The following is an 18,679-nucleotide window of genomic DNA, read 5'->3' on the forward strand; positions in this document are numbered from 1 at the left end:
GTCTTAAATTGCAATGCTCTGAACGTGGATATTAGTGGCAGAAGAGTGACCCTGTCTTGCAACACCATTAAGGGTGACTTTAGACTGCTTTAGGTTTATCTTCACTTAGGAAGCCTTTTTTTTTTTTTTCTGTACAATTGATATGTAGACAGTGTTGGGTCTACAACAAGTTCTCTTTAGTGAACACTAAATTTGTATAGACTATGGACAATGCTGAACCATTTGCTCTGAAGGCTTAGTTTTTGGAACCTGGTGTACAAGAAGCATCCAAGACAGGGGGCATGCCTGGAATGCCTCTCACAGTGTGGGTGTGTATAAATTTGCCTGTACCTTAAATCAAAGAAATTCGCCCAGGTATAACAGTCTCAACTTTGCCTGTGATGGTGGCTTAGCTAACTATGCATAGAGCTGTCCATGAGAAGTCTGAGATGTGGTACTGTCAGAACTTCCAGCCTGGGAGTCACTGGGTCCTGACACCAGAAGCTCTAGCACTAAGATTTCACTGAGCTTCTTGTTAATTTCCTTTGTGAAGCAAGCTTGTTTTCAAATGCTAGGCCAGGTATTGATTTAGGCTACTTGTCTGCAAGATGCAACCTTCTGTGCCAGGTCATTGTCACTTGAGTACCCAGGAGCAGAGTGTCCACTTCTGAATTAAATTTTGTACTCTAGGAGCCATGGTGTCTGATCACCTTGCTTTGCCATTCTCTCTAGTCTGTATAATGTGCCAGGTTTCGTTTTCTGTCCACGCAACTAACTGTGCTCATCCACTGTTCCTTCTATAACAAGTTCCAAGGCTATTATTTTGTTTCCATCCCATGGAAAAGAAAACTAGTGTGGCGTGTCCTTATTTCACCATTTGGGACCTGAACTTGAATTTTATCAATTATGTATTTTTATTGTTCACTTTTGTTGTTTGTTCTTCTTTTTCGCCTGTCACCTTTATTTCTTCCCTCTTTGCTTTCACTTTTACCATCTTTATGGGCATTTCATTTGCATGTATTCAAATCGTCACCAGATTTAATCTTGCATTTGTGTTGTTATTGGTATTTAGTTCTCTATTATATCACATTATATACACACAATTGTCTACATATTGACCTGATTAGATTTTATTTATGAGTGTATTCCATTATACTGGGTGTTTTCTATTTTTCCTCTTCATTCTCTTTTCTTTGGTTTTTCAGCTCATACTCTTCCTGTTGTTTCCTTTTTCTAAATATTTATCTTAATTAGAAAAACCATAGCTTGTGGTTGGCAAGATAACTCAAAGAATAAAAGCACTGGCTGCTCTTCCAGAGGTCCTGAGTTCAATTCCCAGCAACCACATGGTGGCTCACAACCGTCTGTAATGAGATCTGGTGCCCTCTTCCGGCCCACATGGATACATGCAGGCAGGATATTGTATATATAATGAATAAATAAATCTTTTATTTTTTTTTTAAAAAAAGAGAAAAACCAGAGCTTATACTGCTTGTATTGGGTATTCTGGAGTCTCACAGACATGTAAGATTGTTCACGTTGATCATCTATGAGAGATTTCAGTAAGTTGATTGGTCCAATTCTTGTACATTAGTTTGAGAAAGCATGTTATTTCAGTTAAGTCTCTTGTAATAAGTCATATATTCAATCAGCTAAAAGTATTTCTCAATAAGACAGCTCATAACTTCTATATGATATGAACTAAGTTCATGGTTTACTTACATATTAGATACCTGCTATTAGATACTGGTATTAGATACCCAGTGTATAAGAGCATACCACCACTACCAATATTCATTCACAGGATTGTAACTATTATGAAGTCCAGATTTATTCAAACACTACATCTTCAAGTTCTACTTTTTTACTTTAAAAATCTGTATTTGAGTAGAGGGAATGACATCAATGTGCTGCATTTGGTACTTTCAATGGGATATGTTTTAACAGTATTTTTTTTTCCCTTTCTTAGGAATTATTTTAATTCCAGGAGGTGCAATTGGCAGTCTTCTGGGAGGTTTAATTGTTTCGAAGTTGAGAATGTCTTGTAAAGGCCAAATGAAATTTGTAATGGTGACATCTATTATATCGCTTCTGCTTTTCATATTAGTAATTTTTGTAGAATGTGATACAGTGCACTTTGCCGGAATCAGTGAAAATTATGAGGGGTAAATATGTTTGTATACTCAGTTTTCTAAATCATAACTGAAGGTATATTTTCCAGACTAATAATCCAGTAACTTTATATATTTATATAATTCTTAAAAATTTTAAACATGCAAATGATGTATAAAACATAATTTTACTTTTTATATTAATAGTTCATATTTCATAGAGATACACTTATTTAATTCATAAGTGATTTATAATCAAAACTAGACCTTTCTGTTAGGGTATGTAGCCAGTACACCATAGTACTAGAATATGTATAATGTGATTTGGCCTGGACATTTTAAATCAAATATGAAAGAAATCAACAGTCTTGGCATGGGTTAACATTAAGTATTGCATTTGTAAATGAAAAGCAAGGATAATCAAGTGACGTGATAAGATAGAACCATAGCTTACACCAAACCAACATCCAGTACATGTTACTGTAGCTGTCCACAGGGTTAGAAAACATGACCTCAGCTTCACTTCTCTTACAAATGGATCCAAAGGACTTAGAAGCAGGTCTTGAATTAGTAGACATAGCAAGAAAAGATATATCTGTAACTGACAATAAATGATAATATATAAAAACATAAAAATTAAAAGTCTTTTCTATGCAAAATCTTTTGTTAATCTGATAGAATCGTTATATTCAGAATGGAGAAATATTTAAATAATGAAAAATTCCAGAGTATCTGCAGCTGGAGAATTAATGGCATACCAACTGAAAAATCCCTGAGAACAAAAAATACTGAGACTGAACTGTTTCATTACTCTAGCAAGAAACAAATGGAAAAATATATCATTTTGAATAATTTGTTTGAGAATTAACAAATAAGAGGCCCAAATAAAATGTTCAGATATTTAAGTTGTACAAAAACATTTATGAGTAAAATTAAATGTTACTAATTTAAATTAATGCATAAACTAAGAATTGCATAAGTAATTTATTTAAATATTGAATGTTATAAACAAATCACTCCTCTAGAAATTCATTTGAAAATTATTTAAAATTTATAGGAAATATTTTTAAAATACATTTTAGTTAAAACAGAATTATGTTATTCCCCCCTAATAGAGAATTATACAAATCTTGAAGAGGCTATATACATAAGCAAAGCAAAAAACAAAATGTCATGAGTAGAGAATACACTCTCTAGGACATGTGCTTAGCTATGTTTATAGCAGCTTTAATTGTCATAGCCACAAACCTGGAAACAACCTAAATGCCCCTTGACTGAAGAATGGATAAGGAAAATGTTGTACATTTGCTCAATGGAGTACGACACAGCAGAAAAAATAATGACATCTTGAAATTTGCAGGCAAATGGATGAATGTAGAAGCATCATATTGAGTAAGGTAACCGAGACCCAGAAAGACAAATATGTATTCACTTCTAAGTGTTTTTTACACATAAAACAATGAAAACCAGCCTTCCACTAATAATCCCAGAGAACAAAGACGACCCTAAGAGAGACATACATGGATCTAATCTACATGGGAAGTAGAAAAAGACAAGATCTCCTGAGTAAATAGGGAGCATGGGACCATGGGAGAAGGTTGAATGGGAGGGATGAGGAAGAGAGAGGAGCAGAAAAAAAAGGTCTACCTCAATAAAATCAAATTTAAAAAGTAAAAAACAATGTCCCACCTTTCCTCCTGCCCCCTGCCCAACTGCCTGAACCCTGCTGGTGCCAGCATGAGCAGATCTAACCTCCTGAATTGTCAAGTGACCTCCATCATGACCAGAACCATGGCTCTGACTCCACAATGAGGAGCAACCATCTAAGCCATGGGTCCATTCACACTAGGAAGAGTGACCACAAGAGACACAGCACCAAGTGCCCCAATCAGAAGAAAACATGGGTAGACAACAAGGAAAGAACACAACAACACAAAGAGCAATACTGCACCACCAAAAACTAGTGGCAATAAGATAACTCAAAGAGATCAAGAGGATACAAAGCAGAAAAGAAGTCAAACTCTCATTATTTGTTGACAATATGATAGTATACATAAGTGACCCCAAAATTTCTCCTAGCAAACTTTTATAACTCATAAACCCTGTCATTAATGTAGCAGGATAGAAGATTAACTCAAAAAAAAAATCAATAACCCTCCTTTTTACAGATGATAAACAGACTAAGAAAAAAATCAGAGAAACATCACCCTTTAAAATAGCCAAAAATAACATAAAATATCTTGGGGGTAAATCTAACCAAATATGTGAAATACCTGTATGACTAGAACCTTGAATCTTTGAAGAAAGAAATTGAAGATGACACTAGAAAATGAAAAAATTTCCATGCTCTTGGGTAGGTAGAATTAGCATAGTAAAAGTGGTAATTTTGCCAAAAACAATATACAGATTCAATGCAATGCTCATCAAAATTCCAGCAAAATTCTTCAAATACCTCAAAAGAACAATACTCAACTTCATATGCAGAAACAAAAAGTCCAGTATAGCCGAAACAATCCTGTTCAACTAAAGAACTTTTGGAGGCATCACAATCCCTGACTTCAAACTCTACTTTAGTGCTACAATAATTAAAACAGCCTGGTATTGGCATAAAACAAACAGGAGAACCAATGGAACCAAATAGAAGACCTGGATATCAATCCACACCCACACGAACATCTGATTTTTGACAAAGAAGCTAACAATATAAAATGGAACAAAGAAAACATATTCAACAAATGGTTTCGGGGTATCTAGCTAAAGGTCTCTTAGATGTTTTCTAGTTAACTCATTATGCAAAAGGTACAAGGTTTAATCTTTGCTTTCATTTACTTTTAAGTGTTCTTTCATCGCTGGCATATCAACATGTAGGAGAATGATAATAGATGCATATCTATTGTCAAGCACAAAACTCAAGTTCAAATTAATCAAATACCTCAACATAAAACCAACCACACTGAACCTCATAGAAGAGAAAGTGGGAAGTACACTTGAATGCACTGACACAGGAGACCACTTCCTAAACATAACCCCAAAAGTACAGATACTGAGAGCAATAATTTATAAATGGTACCTACTGAAACTGAGACACTTCTGTAAAGCAAAGGACATGGTAAACAAGACAAGATGACAGTCTACAGATTGGTAAAAGATCTTTAACAACTGCACATCGGACAGGGCACTGATCTCCAAAATATACAATGAATTAAAAAAAAACAACATCAAAAGAACAAATAATCCAATAAAAATGGGGTAAAGACCTAAACAGAGAACTCTCAAGAGACATATCTCAAATGACTGAAAGACACTTAAGGAAATGCACAAAATTCTTAGCCACCAGAGAAATGCAAATCAAAACAGCTCTGAGATTCCAATCTTATACCTATCAGAATAAAAAGATCAAAAACACTGATGACAGCTTATACTGGAGAGCATGTGGGGTAAGGGGATGCTCTTTCATTGTTGATGGGAATGCAAGCTTTTACAGTCGCTTTGGAAATCAGTATGAGATTTCTCAGAAAATTAGGAAACAATTTACCTCAAGACCCAATAATACTGCTTTTGGCCATATATCCATAGGATGCTCAATCATACCACAAGGACATGTGCTCAACTATGTTCATAGAAGCATTGTTTGTAAATGCCAGATCCTGGAAACAACTTAGATGCCCTTCCACCAAAGAATGGAGAAAAAATGTGGTACATTTACACAATGGAGTACTACACAGTAGTAAAAATAATGGCATCCTTGAAATTTCCAGGCAAATGGATCAATCTATTAAAAAAAAAATAAAACATACTGAGTGAGGGAACACAGACCCTGAAAGACAAATATAGTATGTACTCACTCACAAGTATCTTCTAGACATAAAGCACAAACACACAAAAAAAAATTTAGAATCTACAATCCCAGAAAACCTAGACAACAAACTGACCCTAAGAGAGACATGCATGGATCTACATAGGAAGGAGAAAAACACAAGATCTTCTGAGTACATTGGGAGCATGGAAGTCACAGGAGAGGGTAGAAAGGAGAAGGGAAGAAGGGAGGAAGCAGAAAAAATGAATAGCTCAATAAAAACATTTTAAAAATTACTACAAGCTCTTTGCCAGGGTTTAATTTCTGCCCATAATTTGTCAATTTCTTCATTATTAAAAGATACTATAATTTTAAAATAAAATCAATAAAACCAAGATGGAGGACTCAGCTACTAGAGATAAAAAATAATTGTGAAACCAAAACAAACATGGTGGTATTGTCTTAATTAAAAATCTTTATAAGATTTAGAATAGATAGCTCAGTGATATATTATGAATACATAGAAACTTAATATATGTAAAGTAGATATTTCAACCCTAAAGATAATGCATGTTTTAAAAATATATTCCTAGGAAATTTATTACCAAACTGGAAATAGAATTTAAGGCACCACTTCCAATTTGACCTGTTTCTCCAGTATTTAATAAACCTACATATTTACTAAAAGATTTACTGTAGTGCTAGGAAAAAATAGAAGTTATATTTTTGTCTTATAGTAAAATACAATTTACTACAGAAGATAAAATGCTTTAAATTTATAATTATGTTTATTTTTGAGTGAGTGATATGTTATATATGTGAAAACATGATCAATTTATATAATTCGAAGCAAAAATTTATAAAAATATTTTCTACTAGCTGAAAGAGCATCGGAAAAATGAGGGGAGGTAAGAGCTTTCTGTTCACAATATAAGAAACTGGACTAGTGGATTATGAGCATTAAGTATAGTCGCTTTTGTGAATACTTAAAATACTTATGTTTGTCATAAACACTGTTGTTGCTCAACCTTAATATCAATTTCATAGAAGACATGTCAAAACAAGTTTTGCTGTCATCCATCATCAAAATTTTTAGTATGTCATGTCTGAGAATTTGTAATCTCATAGGCAGAGAGATGCTGCTCGTCAAGGAAGACATTATCTGTCCACTCACAACACACCTGCATGTTACCCAACTACATAAACTAAATGCCATTAATTTACAAGGAATGATAAAATATAATGCCATAATTGTAACACTTTAAACGTCCTATGCTTCTAGAGCACAAATAACCCAGACAGCAAAACCAAAGAAATAATAGGTATAGTACACTGCTGTCTGCTTAAAGGTGTTATTTGTCTCTTAAAACTGTCATAGATTGTCATGAATGCTTTGTGGATTATAGCGGTTAAAGTGCAATAATGTTTGAAGACTATAGTGATGGTTGTTTTGTTTCTGGTGACCTTTCTGTCTTTGCGTTACCTGCTTAGGAAGTTCGGAGTATGGTTTGCACCATGTGGTATCCTGTGTGTAAGGAGTCATAGGACTTGCCCTGTAGAAGTGTTTGGTGCATGTGATAGAACCTGCAGCTTTCTTGGGATGATAAAATCTTCTAGTCACTGAAGTGGCTGCTTGCTTTAGAGTTGGAATTTTGCTTAGAAATGTAGGAAGAGAAGCTTCCAGCTTGTTTTGTGAACATGCTTAAAAAAGGGAGGTCAGCTACAACCCACAATTTGAGACTGAATCCAGTGTCCCATTTTCAGAAGAACCAGGTAAAATTGGAAGAGGCTTCCGTATTCTGTTGGATCTCAGGAGGATGAGTTTGATGTCCAGTAATCGGTGTTGACACCTTGGTGTTTTGAAGGTGGTGGTGATTGAATTTTGGGTGGGGTGTGGCCTATGTGGGAATGGTATGGTGAAGTTGCCCTCGGGACAGATTTCCCTTAGTGTTTGTATTCCAGTGATGGGTGCAATGTGGGGCTCAATTAATGCCAGCCAAGTGAACTCTAAAAAGTTGTGGTCAAGATTGTATCCAACCATTAGGAAGCTTCTAGCCACATAACAAGGATGGTTGGGTATTTAAAGGTCAATCCTGGGCCAGTCAATTCATCTTGGGGGTAAGGAAAGCAGTTGGCTATATGACTTCATTAGTCTTTCCTTAGGTAGTGGCCGGTGGTATTTGTCCCTGGTATATTTCTCAGAGGTTGACATTTCACAAAGGCCACACATACCACCATGTTTTGTTTTTGCCATGCCTTGTACTAGGTCCCAGGATGCATTTGAGTATGGAATGAATAGACAGTACAGCCCTTATCAGGGATCTGGGCTAGCGGGCTTAACAATCTAATTGAAGCTTTTCTTAAACTGTTTTTTTTTTTCTCTTCAGATTTCTAAAGGATTTTACTGATTTCCAGAAAATACTAGATAAAAATCTTGACCTAGAATTCTTTTCTATTCAGTAAAACAATTGTATAGAGGTTGTTCAACTAAAGTAATAAATGTCTGTTAAACAAGTGAAAAAAAACTTGAAATTTGCAGGCAAATGGATAGATCTAGAAAACATTAAATTGAACGAGGTAACCCAAACCCAGAAAGACAAATATCATATGTACTGACTCATAAGTGACTTTTAGACATAAAGCAAAAAAAGAAAAAAAAAAAAACAAAAAACAGCCTACAATTCACAATCCCAGAGAACCTAGACAACAAAGATGAACCTAAGAGAACATACATGGATCTAATCTACATGGGAAGTAGAAAAAGACAAGATCTGAGCAAATTGGGAATATGGGGGTCATGGAAGAGGGTAGACGTAGAGAGGGGAGGAAGGAAGAGGAGTGGAGAAAAAAAATTATAACTCAATAAAAACAAAATATTTTTTATTCATGTTTATGCATGCTTGTCTCTGTTTAACTCATGTGCCTTTGGAAGCCAGATGACCAAATCAGATTCATCTGAGCTGGAATTATAGGCATTTGCGAAATACTGACCTAGGTCCTGGGAACTGAACCTGGGTTCTCTAGAAGGAAGAACAACAAGCCTTCTTAAGTTCCGAGTTATTGGGCCTGGCGGTGGTGGTGCACACCTTTAATACCAGCACTTGGGAGGCAGAGGCAGGCAGATCTCTGTGAGTTCGAGACCAGCCTGGTCTACAAGAGCTAGTTCCAGGACAGGCTCCAAAACCATAGAGAGAGAAACCCTGTCTCGAAGAAACCAAAAAAAAAAAAAAAAAAAAAGTTCCGAGTTATTTCTCCAGACCCCAAAAGATTGCCTTAATACAACATTATATCTTTGAAAAAAAAATAATTGCCCATCCTTCAACTAAACTAGGAGCACAGAAATTCAAATTAATTTTAGAGTCAAAGATCCAGTACAGCAGACAGCATATGTCACAAAGGGCCAGGAGGAAAGAACTAAACGCAGTCATGTTATATCAATACTTGAAAACATCCTTTGAAAATTATGAGAAAAGCAATCTTTTTAGCTAGTTACAAAAAAAAAACAACCAAATAAAATAATATTCCCAAGAGTAAATTTAATCAAGGAAGTAAATTACTATAATAAAAATTGTAATTACATAATAAGTTCCAGGTCAGCCTAAATTAATTTTTTAAAAAAGGAAAATAAAAATAAAATTATAAAACACTGTTAAAAGTACATAAAATAGTGTCTCCCAAAGGCTGAGGTAGTTTTGGGAGTCAGAAGTGGATGAAGAAAGGATGGTAAATATCTTCAAGGAGGCATTTGTAAATGAGGAATAACTTCTAATGTATAGGACAAAAAGATAATGGTTAATAATTTCTTATATACTTTTTAAGCAACTGGCAAAAAGAACTTTGAGTATTCCCAAATACAAAGAAATGAGAAATGTGTAAAATGGTATATATGGCAATTATTTTATTTTCATTGTTGTATATCCATGAATTTATAAGATTAGGTAAATTTTATTCAACCATGAATCATCAAGAAAATAGGTTTACAGAGAAAAAATAATTGATACGTCATATTAAACAAGCTAAAAATGAAACGGAAAAACTCTTAAGGTAGCCAAAAAGTAATTACCTGATGAAATTCAGCATCTGTTATTTTTTGAGGTGATAAAAATGTTCTACAGCCCATAGGAGTCTGAGTGGGGATTGCCATGAGTTGGAGGTCAGCCTTGGCTATATAGTGAATTTAGGTTAGGTGGGCTGTAGGGGAAAAATCTGTCTCACAGAAGAAAAGAGAGAAGAAAGAAGGATGAAAGGAAGAGAAGAAGAAAGAAAAAGAGAGGAAGGAAGGAAGGAAGGAAGGAAGGAAGGAAGGAAGGAAGGAGAAAAAACAAGAAGAAAGGAATGAGAATGAAATGGAAAGAAAATGAGGGAGAAAGGAAGATGAGAAAAGGCTCAAATAATTGACTACTAAGGTAACTTCACATACATAAATATACTAAAACCAGGGTTGTATATTTTAATTGAGTATATTAGATGTTAATCAATAAGGCTTTTATTTCAAACACAGAATGTACACTTTTAAGTAAAGGTTCTTAAAAGAAATTCAAATTTGAAGATTAGTACTTCTCCATGGAGTCTTGAGTTACTACCGCTAATTCTATAATTAAACTTTGTGACGTGTCATGAAGGCTCCACAGCTGCCGGTTTAGAGTTCCTGAGTTCCCGACAGCTTGGTTGAGGAGTCTCTGGAAACTTCCCCTTTATGATCTTGACCTCCCTTGCTCATATAATTCCTCCTCCCTCTTTGTCTGAATTCCCAGAACCTGAGGCTGGCCTGACCCTCTGCATGTGGGAGATAGTTGTGTAGCTCGCACTATCCGAAGGGCCCCTGGCATGGAGCCAGGATCTATCCACGGTCCATGAGTTAGCTTTCTGGAGTCCGTTCCCTATGATGGGATGCCATTCTCAACCTTGATGCAGGGAAGGGGCTTGGTCTTTCCTCAACTTAATGTGCCAGGCTTTGTTGACTCTCCATGGGCAGCCATATCTTTCGGGAGGAGTGGATGGAGGGTGGGCTGGTGGGGCAGGGGAGGTCAGGGAGAGCAGAAGGAGGGGTAGGAGGGAGAACTGAGGTTGGAATGTAAAATGAATAAAAATAAAGTAAGAAAAAGAATTGTGCGATGTGAATGTTTTTAATCTGCCCCATTACTTACATGTTGATGGCTTCAACTTATGGCAATTGGACCTTTGGAGATATCAATAGGTTTAGTTGAGAGCAGGAAGATGAAGTGTCCATGAATCACATTCGTTTTCTCATAAGAAGTGTCCAATGCTCAATACTGCTTGTAAGGACATATTTTAAAAGTAGCACTATGTGATATAGCAAGAGGGTTATCACTAAATATGGAATCTGTTCCTCTGGCATTTCTGGCTAGTGTTCTGTCAATTTGACATAAGGGAGCATCATCTGAGAGGAGGGAACCTCAATAAAGACAATGCTTCCATAAGATCAGCTTGTAGGAAGCCTGGAGAACGTTTTCTTGATTAATGATTGAAATGGTAGGACCCGGGCCGTTGTACATCATGCTAGCCGTGGGACATGGCCCTGGATTATATAAGAAAGCAAAGCCAGCAAGCCCAGAAGCAGAACTCCTTCATGGGCTCTGCCCTTCAGACTCCTTCCCTGACAGGATGACTTGCTTATGGCGGATGTAAGCTGAAATAATAGACCCTTTCCTCCCTAAGTTCCCTAAATTCTTAATAGGTTTTGTCTCAGCAAGAGAAACCCTTATGGAGCCTGCCATGGTGCCGCATGCCTTTAATGGCTGCGCTAGAGAGGCAAAAGCAGGTAGATTTCTGAATATAGGTTTTTACATACTACATGAAAATGATTGGAAGTAGTATTTAAAATATTGTCAATGATATAAAGTATATGAGAAATATATACTGACTGTTACAATGCATTAATGAAAATAATTAAAAACATCTTTTCAAAGGAGAGTTAACCCACATGCTTGACAAGAAGACTCATTATTATGAAGATTTGACTCCTTCCCAAATTTCTACTGTGTATTAAGTGTAAGGGTGAAAAAATTCCATCAGGATTTCCATTGTAGATATTAACAATAAAACCTCAGATAGCCATCGATATACAATGATCTAGAAAAACAAAAGTTTTTAGAAAATAACAAAATTAGAAGACTAACCCTATTTGCTGCCAATAAACATTGTAGAACTATGTTAACTGAGAGAGTATTAAAATACATTAAAGAGACTATGAATAGAAATTCATGTACATATAGATGGTTGATCTTTGGCGGGGTATAGATGTAATAGAGACTTTAGAGTTATTTGCAAAAATACTATTGACTAGCAGTTTGACAATAAAAAAAACTACATACAGGTAGCTTTCTACAGATTGATCAGAGTATGCATATTCTTTCACAGACATGCATATTCAGAGATAAAATATTTAAATGTGAAGACTTAAAAATTCTATTGGGATGGGACCATTAGATAAAAACAAATTTGAATCCCCACTTTGTATTATGCAGAGGAATTCAAAATGAACCGTAAGTACAAATGTGAAATGCAATATTCTAAGACTTTAAGGAAAATCTTTTTGATCTTGAATTTGGCAAGAATTTCTTTTACATAACATAAAACTCATAATCTAGGAAGAAATTTGCCAAATGGATTTCATAAAAACTTAAATCTGCCTTTTAAAAAACTTTTTCTGTTTGTTGTGGTTGTTGGTTTATTGAGAAGCATTTCACTATGTATAACTGGCTGTTTTGAACTCACTATGTAGATTAAGCAGATCTCAAATTTATAGAGATCCACCTGCCTCTGCCTCCAAACTCCTGGAATTACAGGTGTGTACCATCATGACTGGCTTTCAAGGACATTAAAAACTAAACAGCAAACTGAAGTACAATTAATAAAAACTCAGACAGAGAAATTGGACTTTAACCCGAAGATCCAAAAAGTAAAACAGCCAGCTAATGGCACTTAACCTTGATCTCAGTTTGAAAATAGTGATCCTACCTCTGGCAATCTCAGAATGAGACTGTGTCTGAGAGCTGTTTCCTCCTCTTTTATAATCCTCTCTAGGGTTGGGATTAAAGATATGCACCACTGGGATTAAGGGAATGCATGGCCCAGTTTCTATGGCAAACTAGTGTGGCTACTGGGATTAAAGTTGCGTGCCATAGCTACCTGATCTGTAGGCTGATCTTCAGGCAAGCTTTATTTATTAAAATACTATTCAAATGCCACTACAACAAACAAACAAACAAAAAGCCACAAAGTGTAAAAACAAAAAGAAAATAATATATAGAAAGATTTGTTTCTGATTAAATAAAAATACTTTATGTTTTTGTTACTAATAAGAAAATAAGAAAAATAGAAAAATAGTTTGGAACCAACTTTCATCTAATAATATGAATATATGCATATTCAGATGGAAAATATGCAGCTAGAAATAAATTCACTATCATTAATCATTAGGAAATGTGAATCAAAAAACACAATCTTAACCATTATTCCCCAATCATAATGGCTAGTCAATGAAAATACTGTTACAGAGAAATGTGGAGAACAGCTGAAAATTCTGTATACTTCTTGCAGAAGCATACCAATAAACCTCTTTGAAAACTATTTCTTGAAAAGTTAGAAAAAAATGTATTGTGCTAGAGAAATGGATCAGTGTTTAAGAACACTTGCTCTCCCTCCAGAGGACCCAGGTTTGGATCCCATTATGCACACAGAAGCTCAGAACTGTCAGTAACTTCATTCCCAAGAGATTTAATGACTTTTTTTTTTTTTTTTTTTTTTGCTTTCATGTTGGAAGACCGTGGTACTGTGGTAGGTTGTGGTCTATCCTGACATGGCAGCTTTTTCCAAAAACTAGATGACAGGCCGGGCGATGGTGGCGCATGCCTTTAATCCCAGCAGAGGCAGAGGCAGGTGGATCTCTGTGAGTTCGAGACCAGCCTGGTCTACAGAGCTAGTTCCAGGACAGGCTCCAAAGCCACAGAGAAACCCTGTCTCGAAAAACCAAAAAAAAAAAAAAAAAAAAAAAAAAAAAAAAAAAAACTAGACAATATTAGAGACTCCTTCCCTCCCCAGCGAAACTTCCTGCTCTCTATCTGCCCTTACTTGGAGAATGTCCCTAGGCCCTGTGGACTGAATTCATCTGAAAGCTGTCTCTAAATCATACACCTGATTTATCGTTAGCTTGACCCTTGGCACAGATTCCTTCTAGAAGTCTTCCCTGGTGCACAGGTGATAACTAAGATTTGTGTTCATGCCCAAGCTCCTCAGTCCTGTACTCCTGAACACATTCCTTGTATTCTGGAATAAAGTTGAGCTGATTCACCAAAGTCTGTCTCCTGGAATTCTGCTGTCTTTGTGGTACCCATAGCTGTCCCAACCCTGTACCTTGCTTCTGATCCTGCCACCCTTGAGGACCAATGCAGCCAATGATCCCAAGGAAGAAGTAGAGCCACACTATACTAACTAATAAGGTGCAAATAAATACCTTCAAGCAAAATACCAGATATGTAAAATCTAAAATAATTACTATAAAAACTTATATACTATTTAAATATTCTGCTTTTAATACTTATACAAGAATCATGAAGACATAAGTCCATAGAAGAGCAAATAAAGATTATTTGTGCAAAAGAAGCAAGGAAAATGTTTCTTGTGATTGCTTTTTATAAAATCCAAACAAATGGACAATGAGATATTACTAATAAGTAGAGGAATTATATATGTGCAGTAGAGCTCTTTGAAGTATATGTGTGGAAAGGGGGCAACCCATTGCAGGCAATGATGACTTTCTTTGTCAACATGACTGTGGTGACAATTTTGCTATAGCATAATAAAAATTCAAGTGGGATATTTTTAAGATTTAGCTGCTTTTATTTGTGTGAATGAGTATTCACTTGCAGGTATGTATATGTAAGACTTGCATGGCTGGTGCCTGCAGAGACCCTAAAAGGGCTTCAGATTCCCTGGAGGTGGAGTTATAGATGACTGTGAGCTTCATTGTGGATGTTGGAAATGAAATATTGGTCCTCTGGAAGAGCAGGAAGTGCTCCTAAGAGCTAAGCCATCTCTCCAGGACTATCAGGGGGTACCCTCCTAAATGTGCATTTTATAATGTTTTTATAACCTAGCAAATCTGTGAAAAGAAATTATTTCAATAAGGATGTTTGTGGATATGATTGAGATCTTAATGACAGCGTTAATAATTTAAATGATGGCATTATAACTGTATTTCATCTCAACATCACAGGTCAGGTAAATTGGGAAACCTCACAGCTCCATGCAATAAGCACTGTGGCTGCACAAGCTCTTACTATGCTTCTGTGTGTGGAAGAGATGATGTTGAGTATTTCTCTCCCTGCTTTGCAGGCTGCATATCTCTTAAAGAATTAAACAATGAAAAGGTAACTTGTATTTATTATGCCTCTTCCTTTCTAGTAACATGCTCATTTTATAGTGATTTGGTATTACTTCCAGTTCTCTCACAAACTTTTAGCAACACGCAGATAAAACCTAATTTATGTTTCCCAACTTTCTGGACTTTGAACACAATCTTTAACTCACAATGTTTCACACCAGGCTTTCCCAGTGCTGTCCTGTGAGTCATATTTCCTTCAAATGTGCCTTCTGCTGATATTCAAAATGCCTGCTCTCTAGCTTCCTGCTGTTTCATATTTGCACCAGATATAGGTAGGACTTATCTTTAAGTAGGATGTTGAATCAAGGGCTCTACTACTAAGCTACATCCCTAGTCACCAGTACTTTGTGTCCCAAATCTTACCACATGTATAAGGCTTTCACAAAACATATCTTTCTAAAAAACTGAAAGTTATAGATAACTCATATGAATGAGAGAATATGATATAACTTAACTGAATCTGCTTAAAAACTCTAGTTACACATGGCATAGTACTAGCATGAAATTTCTTATTTTCTGGACTGCTACAACAACCCAGAATGTGTTTTTTCCTAGTCCATGTTCTGTTGTAGAGAGCAATTGATTAAGCTATCACTTGTCTAAGTTTGTGGGGTTCAAAAGCTGGAGACTTTTCTCTGTTCTACTCAGTCTAGAAATATGTAAATGAAGCAGTGATTGGGGGCAGTCTCTGACGTCATTCCTCAGGAGTAACCCACCTTGATTTTTGAGTCAGTCTTTCACAGCTTTGGAGCTCCACAAATAGGCTATGGTACCTGGCCCCAAGAGCCAAATGGGCCCATACATCTCTGTCTTTGCCACAGTGGGGCTACAAGCACACTACCAAGCTGGGATTTTTATGTGGATGCTGGGGATCAAACAAAGGTCCCCATTGTTAACACCTTACTTATGGGATTATCTCCCCAGCCCCTGGGTGAACATATAAGTATAAAGTTACTAATTACATTTTTTCAATTTCTACCTTTTAACTGGCACAAACTTACAGATCTATGTTCTAATTCTGTGTTTATTTTCCTCTACCTCCTGTTTCTTGTAAAGGAAGTGAGCAGTAAATAGACATACTGATTCATCGACACAACAACATCTACAGTTATACCTATGATTTAGTAGCATAACAATATTAACAAGAATTAGTATAAAAATATTTATGGTATTTATAATTATTCTTATTAAATGTTACATGTTAAAAGTAGTCTTTAAAATATGGGAGAAATTTAAATGTAATAGAAAAGTATAATGAACTATTTGTCCTGATGTTGTATAATTTTCAGCAAGCATACATATTATTATTCATTTAATTTAGTGTGCTCTGTGTGTGTGTGTGTGTGTGTGTAATCTAGAACCTGGTAGTGAATGTCTTCTTTAGTTGATCTTTGCTTTAACTTCTGAGAGAGAATTTCTCATTTGATCTAGAGTTGATCAGTTTGTTTAGGCTGGATGGCCAGTAATCTCCAGGATCCACTCTTCTCCCCTTTCCAGTCCAGAACTAGGGTTACAGATTGACTTTTCTCATGGGTGTTGGGTATTCAAATTCAGTTCCTCTTGGTGCACAACAAACATTCTATTAAGTGAGACATCTCCTAATATTTGCTCATATATTTTACTTTTTGTAGGCAATCCTTCACTTACTTTTGAATGACGTTTCAATTGAAAATACATTTTTTTCCATATAATATATTCTGAGTATAGTTTCTCCTCCTTCACTCCCTACTAGATCCTCTCCACTTTCATGCCCATTAAAATCCACAGCCTTTCATTCTCTCTATTGTTAGAAAACAAGCAGGCATCTAATAAGAACAAGAATGAGAAGATGAAATAAAAAGCAAATTAGGTCCAAACAAAGAGAAAAAAAAGTGGTATGGCCTTTGAGGTAATTTATCCCCACACATTTCTGACTTTTCTATTACATCATTTGTTTCCCTTTCTTACCCGTTGCTCCCACCTTGAAACTTTCTATTCTGTCCTCTAAAATCAGAAAGTGTTCTTCATCCAAACACTACTTCCTTTATTTCATCCTCTAATGTCTACTTTACTCTGGAAAGTGCTTTGTTTTTGGTAGTTTGAGTCAGTAACTATTTCCCTTCCCAAAAGGTTCACACTAACAAGTAAACATCCTTTTTGTTTCTCTGATGATTTAGGGCATGCTCTGTCCTCCTTCCCCCAAGTATCTCTCATCGATTTTTCTCAGCAGAATGTAATTCCTTTGCACCCCCTATTTCCTCCAGGTCCAGCCTTGAGACATTTACTGTCATTCTTTGCAGAGGACTTAGAGCTTGGGTCACTGACACACTCTCTAATATTCATGATAATTTTTAAATTACTAATGAGGATCTAATTTGATAGTTCTATAATTCCTCCACTATTTTCTTCCCAATAATATTGTACATATATACAAAAACATATATAATATTCATATGTGTACTTCTGTACTTCCATTGAACAAACCTTAGCTAATTTCTAGTTAGAGTTTATATTCAGTTCATGACTTAAATATCAATTATCTTGTGAAAGAGCAAGGCCATTACTTTCAGTTCATTATAAAATATGAACTTCTCAAATTCTTCAATACTTTTGGAACCTAATATCCTGAAATCTCACCAATTGACTACTAAGCTTTGTTTTCAGTCTTGTAATTAGTCACTTTATTCACTCTGTGTTTTGTACTGCACCTTGGTCCTTCAGATCTGCTCAGCACACTTATTCACTTGCACTCTGTCCCAGGAGTCCAACATAATATAAGGGATCTTTCTCCTCTGCCATTTTAGTGGATTAAAATGTAAAAGAGTCCTTGAAGAACATTAGAAAGATAGAGAAAGAAAACCCAAATCAGGATGCTATTTTCTAGTTTTCCTCTGCTGCCCCTCTGGGCTGAAGATCTTCATTTCCCTAGTAAAACTTTCTCATGTGACTTTCTTATTTTGGTTCCAATTAATTATACAGAGCTTCCAGAAAACTCTTTCCCATCTACTTACTACATAATGGCCTGTAGGATTATTTTCAGTATTTTCTCTGTTATCTCCCATTTCTTCAGCACTGCATTTTGTTGTACTGTATTTCATTAGCCTGTATGCTGTATGCCAACTTTTATCCTTGCCTTGGTCATTCAATAATCTCAGCAACCTGAGTGGCTTCTAAGAGTATAGATCAAAGTTCCTTAACCAAATTATGCAATTGCCAATTTTTGTTCAACTTACATTTCTCATCCTATCCTGGATTTTTGTTTTCTTACTCTTTCCCATTCTTCCTATCCTTGCCCTTGCTGCACTTGAAAGGGGTACATGGAATGGTTTAGAGAAGGTAATAGTATGATTATATTTTCATCTTAATAAATAAAAATCCATAAAACCAAAAGCAGTCTGAACACTGGGT

At 35.7% G+C, this 18,679-nt stretch overlaps 1 protein-coding gene across 1 annotated transcript in view; it reads left to right on the forward strand.

The window, feature by feature from the left end:
• The window catches only part of LOC130869263 (solute carrier organic anion transporter family member 6A1-like), a 60,221-nt gene that overhangs the window by 20,896 nt on the left and 20,646 nt on the right, over positions 1 to 18,679 (forward strand). Inside the window, exons 9-10 of the mRNA XM_057761268.1 lie at positions 1,949 to 2,144; positions 15,125 to 15,278. Coding sequence (XP_057617251.1) covers positions 1,949 to 2,144; positions 15,125 to 15,278 — 350 coding nt within the window. The remainder of the gene's footprint in view (positions 1 to 1,948; positions 2,145 to 15,124; positions 15,279 to 18,679) is intronic.

Source organism: Chionomys nivalis, chromosome 2, assembly GCF_950005125.1.
Source record: "Chionomys nivalis chromosome 2, mChiNiv1.1, whole genome shotgun sequence".
Classification (NCBI taxonomy): Eukaryota; Metazoa; Chordata; class Mammalia; order Rodentia; family Cricetidae; genus Chionomys; species Chionomys nivalis.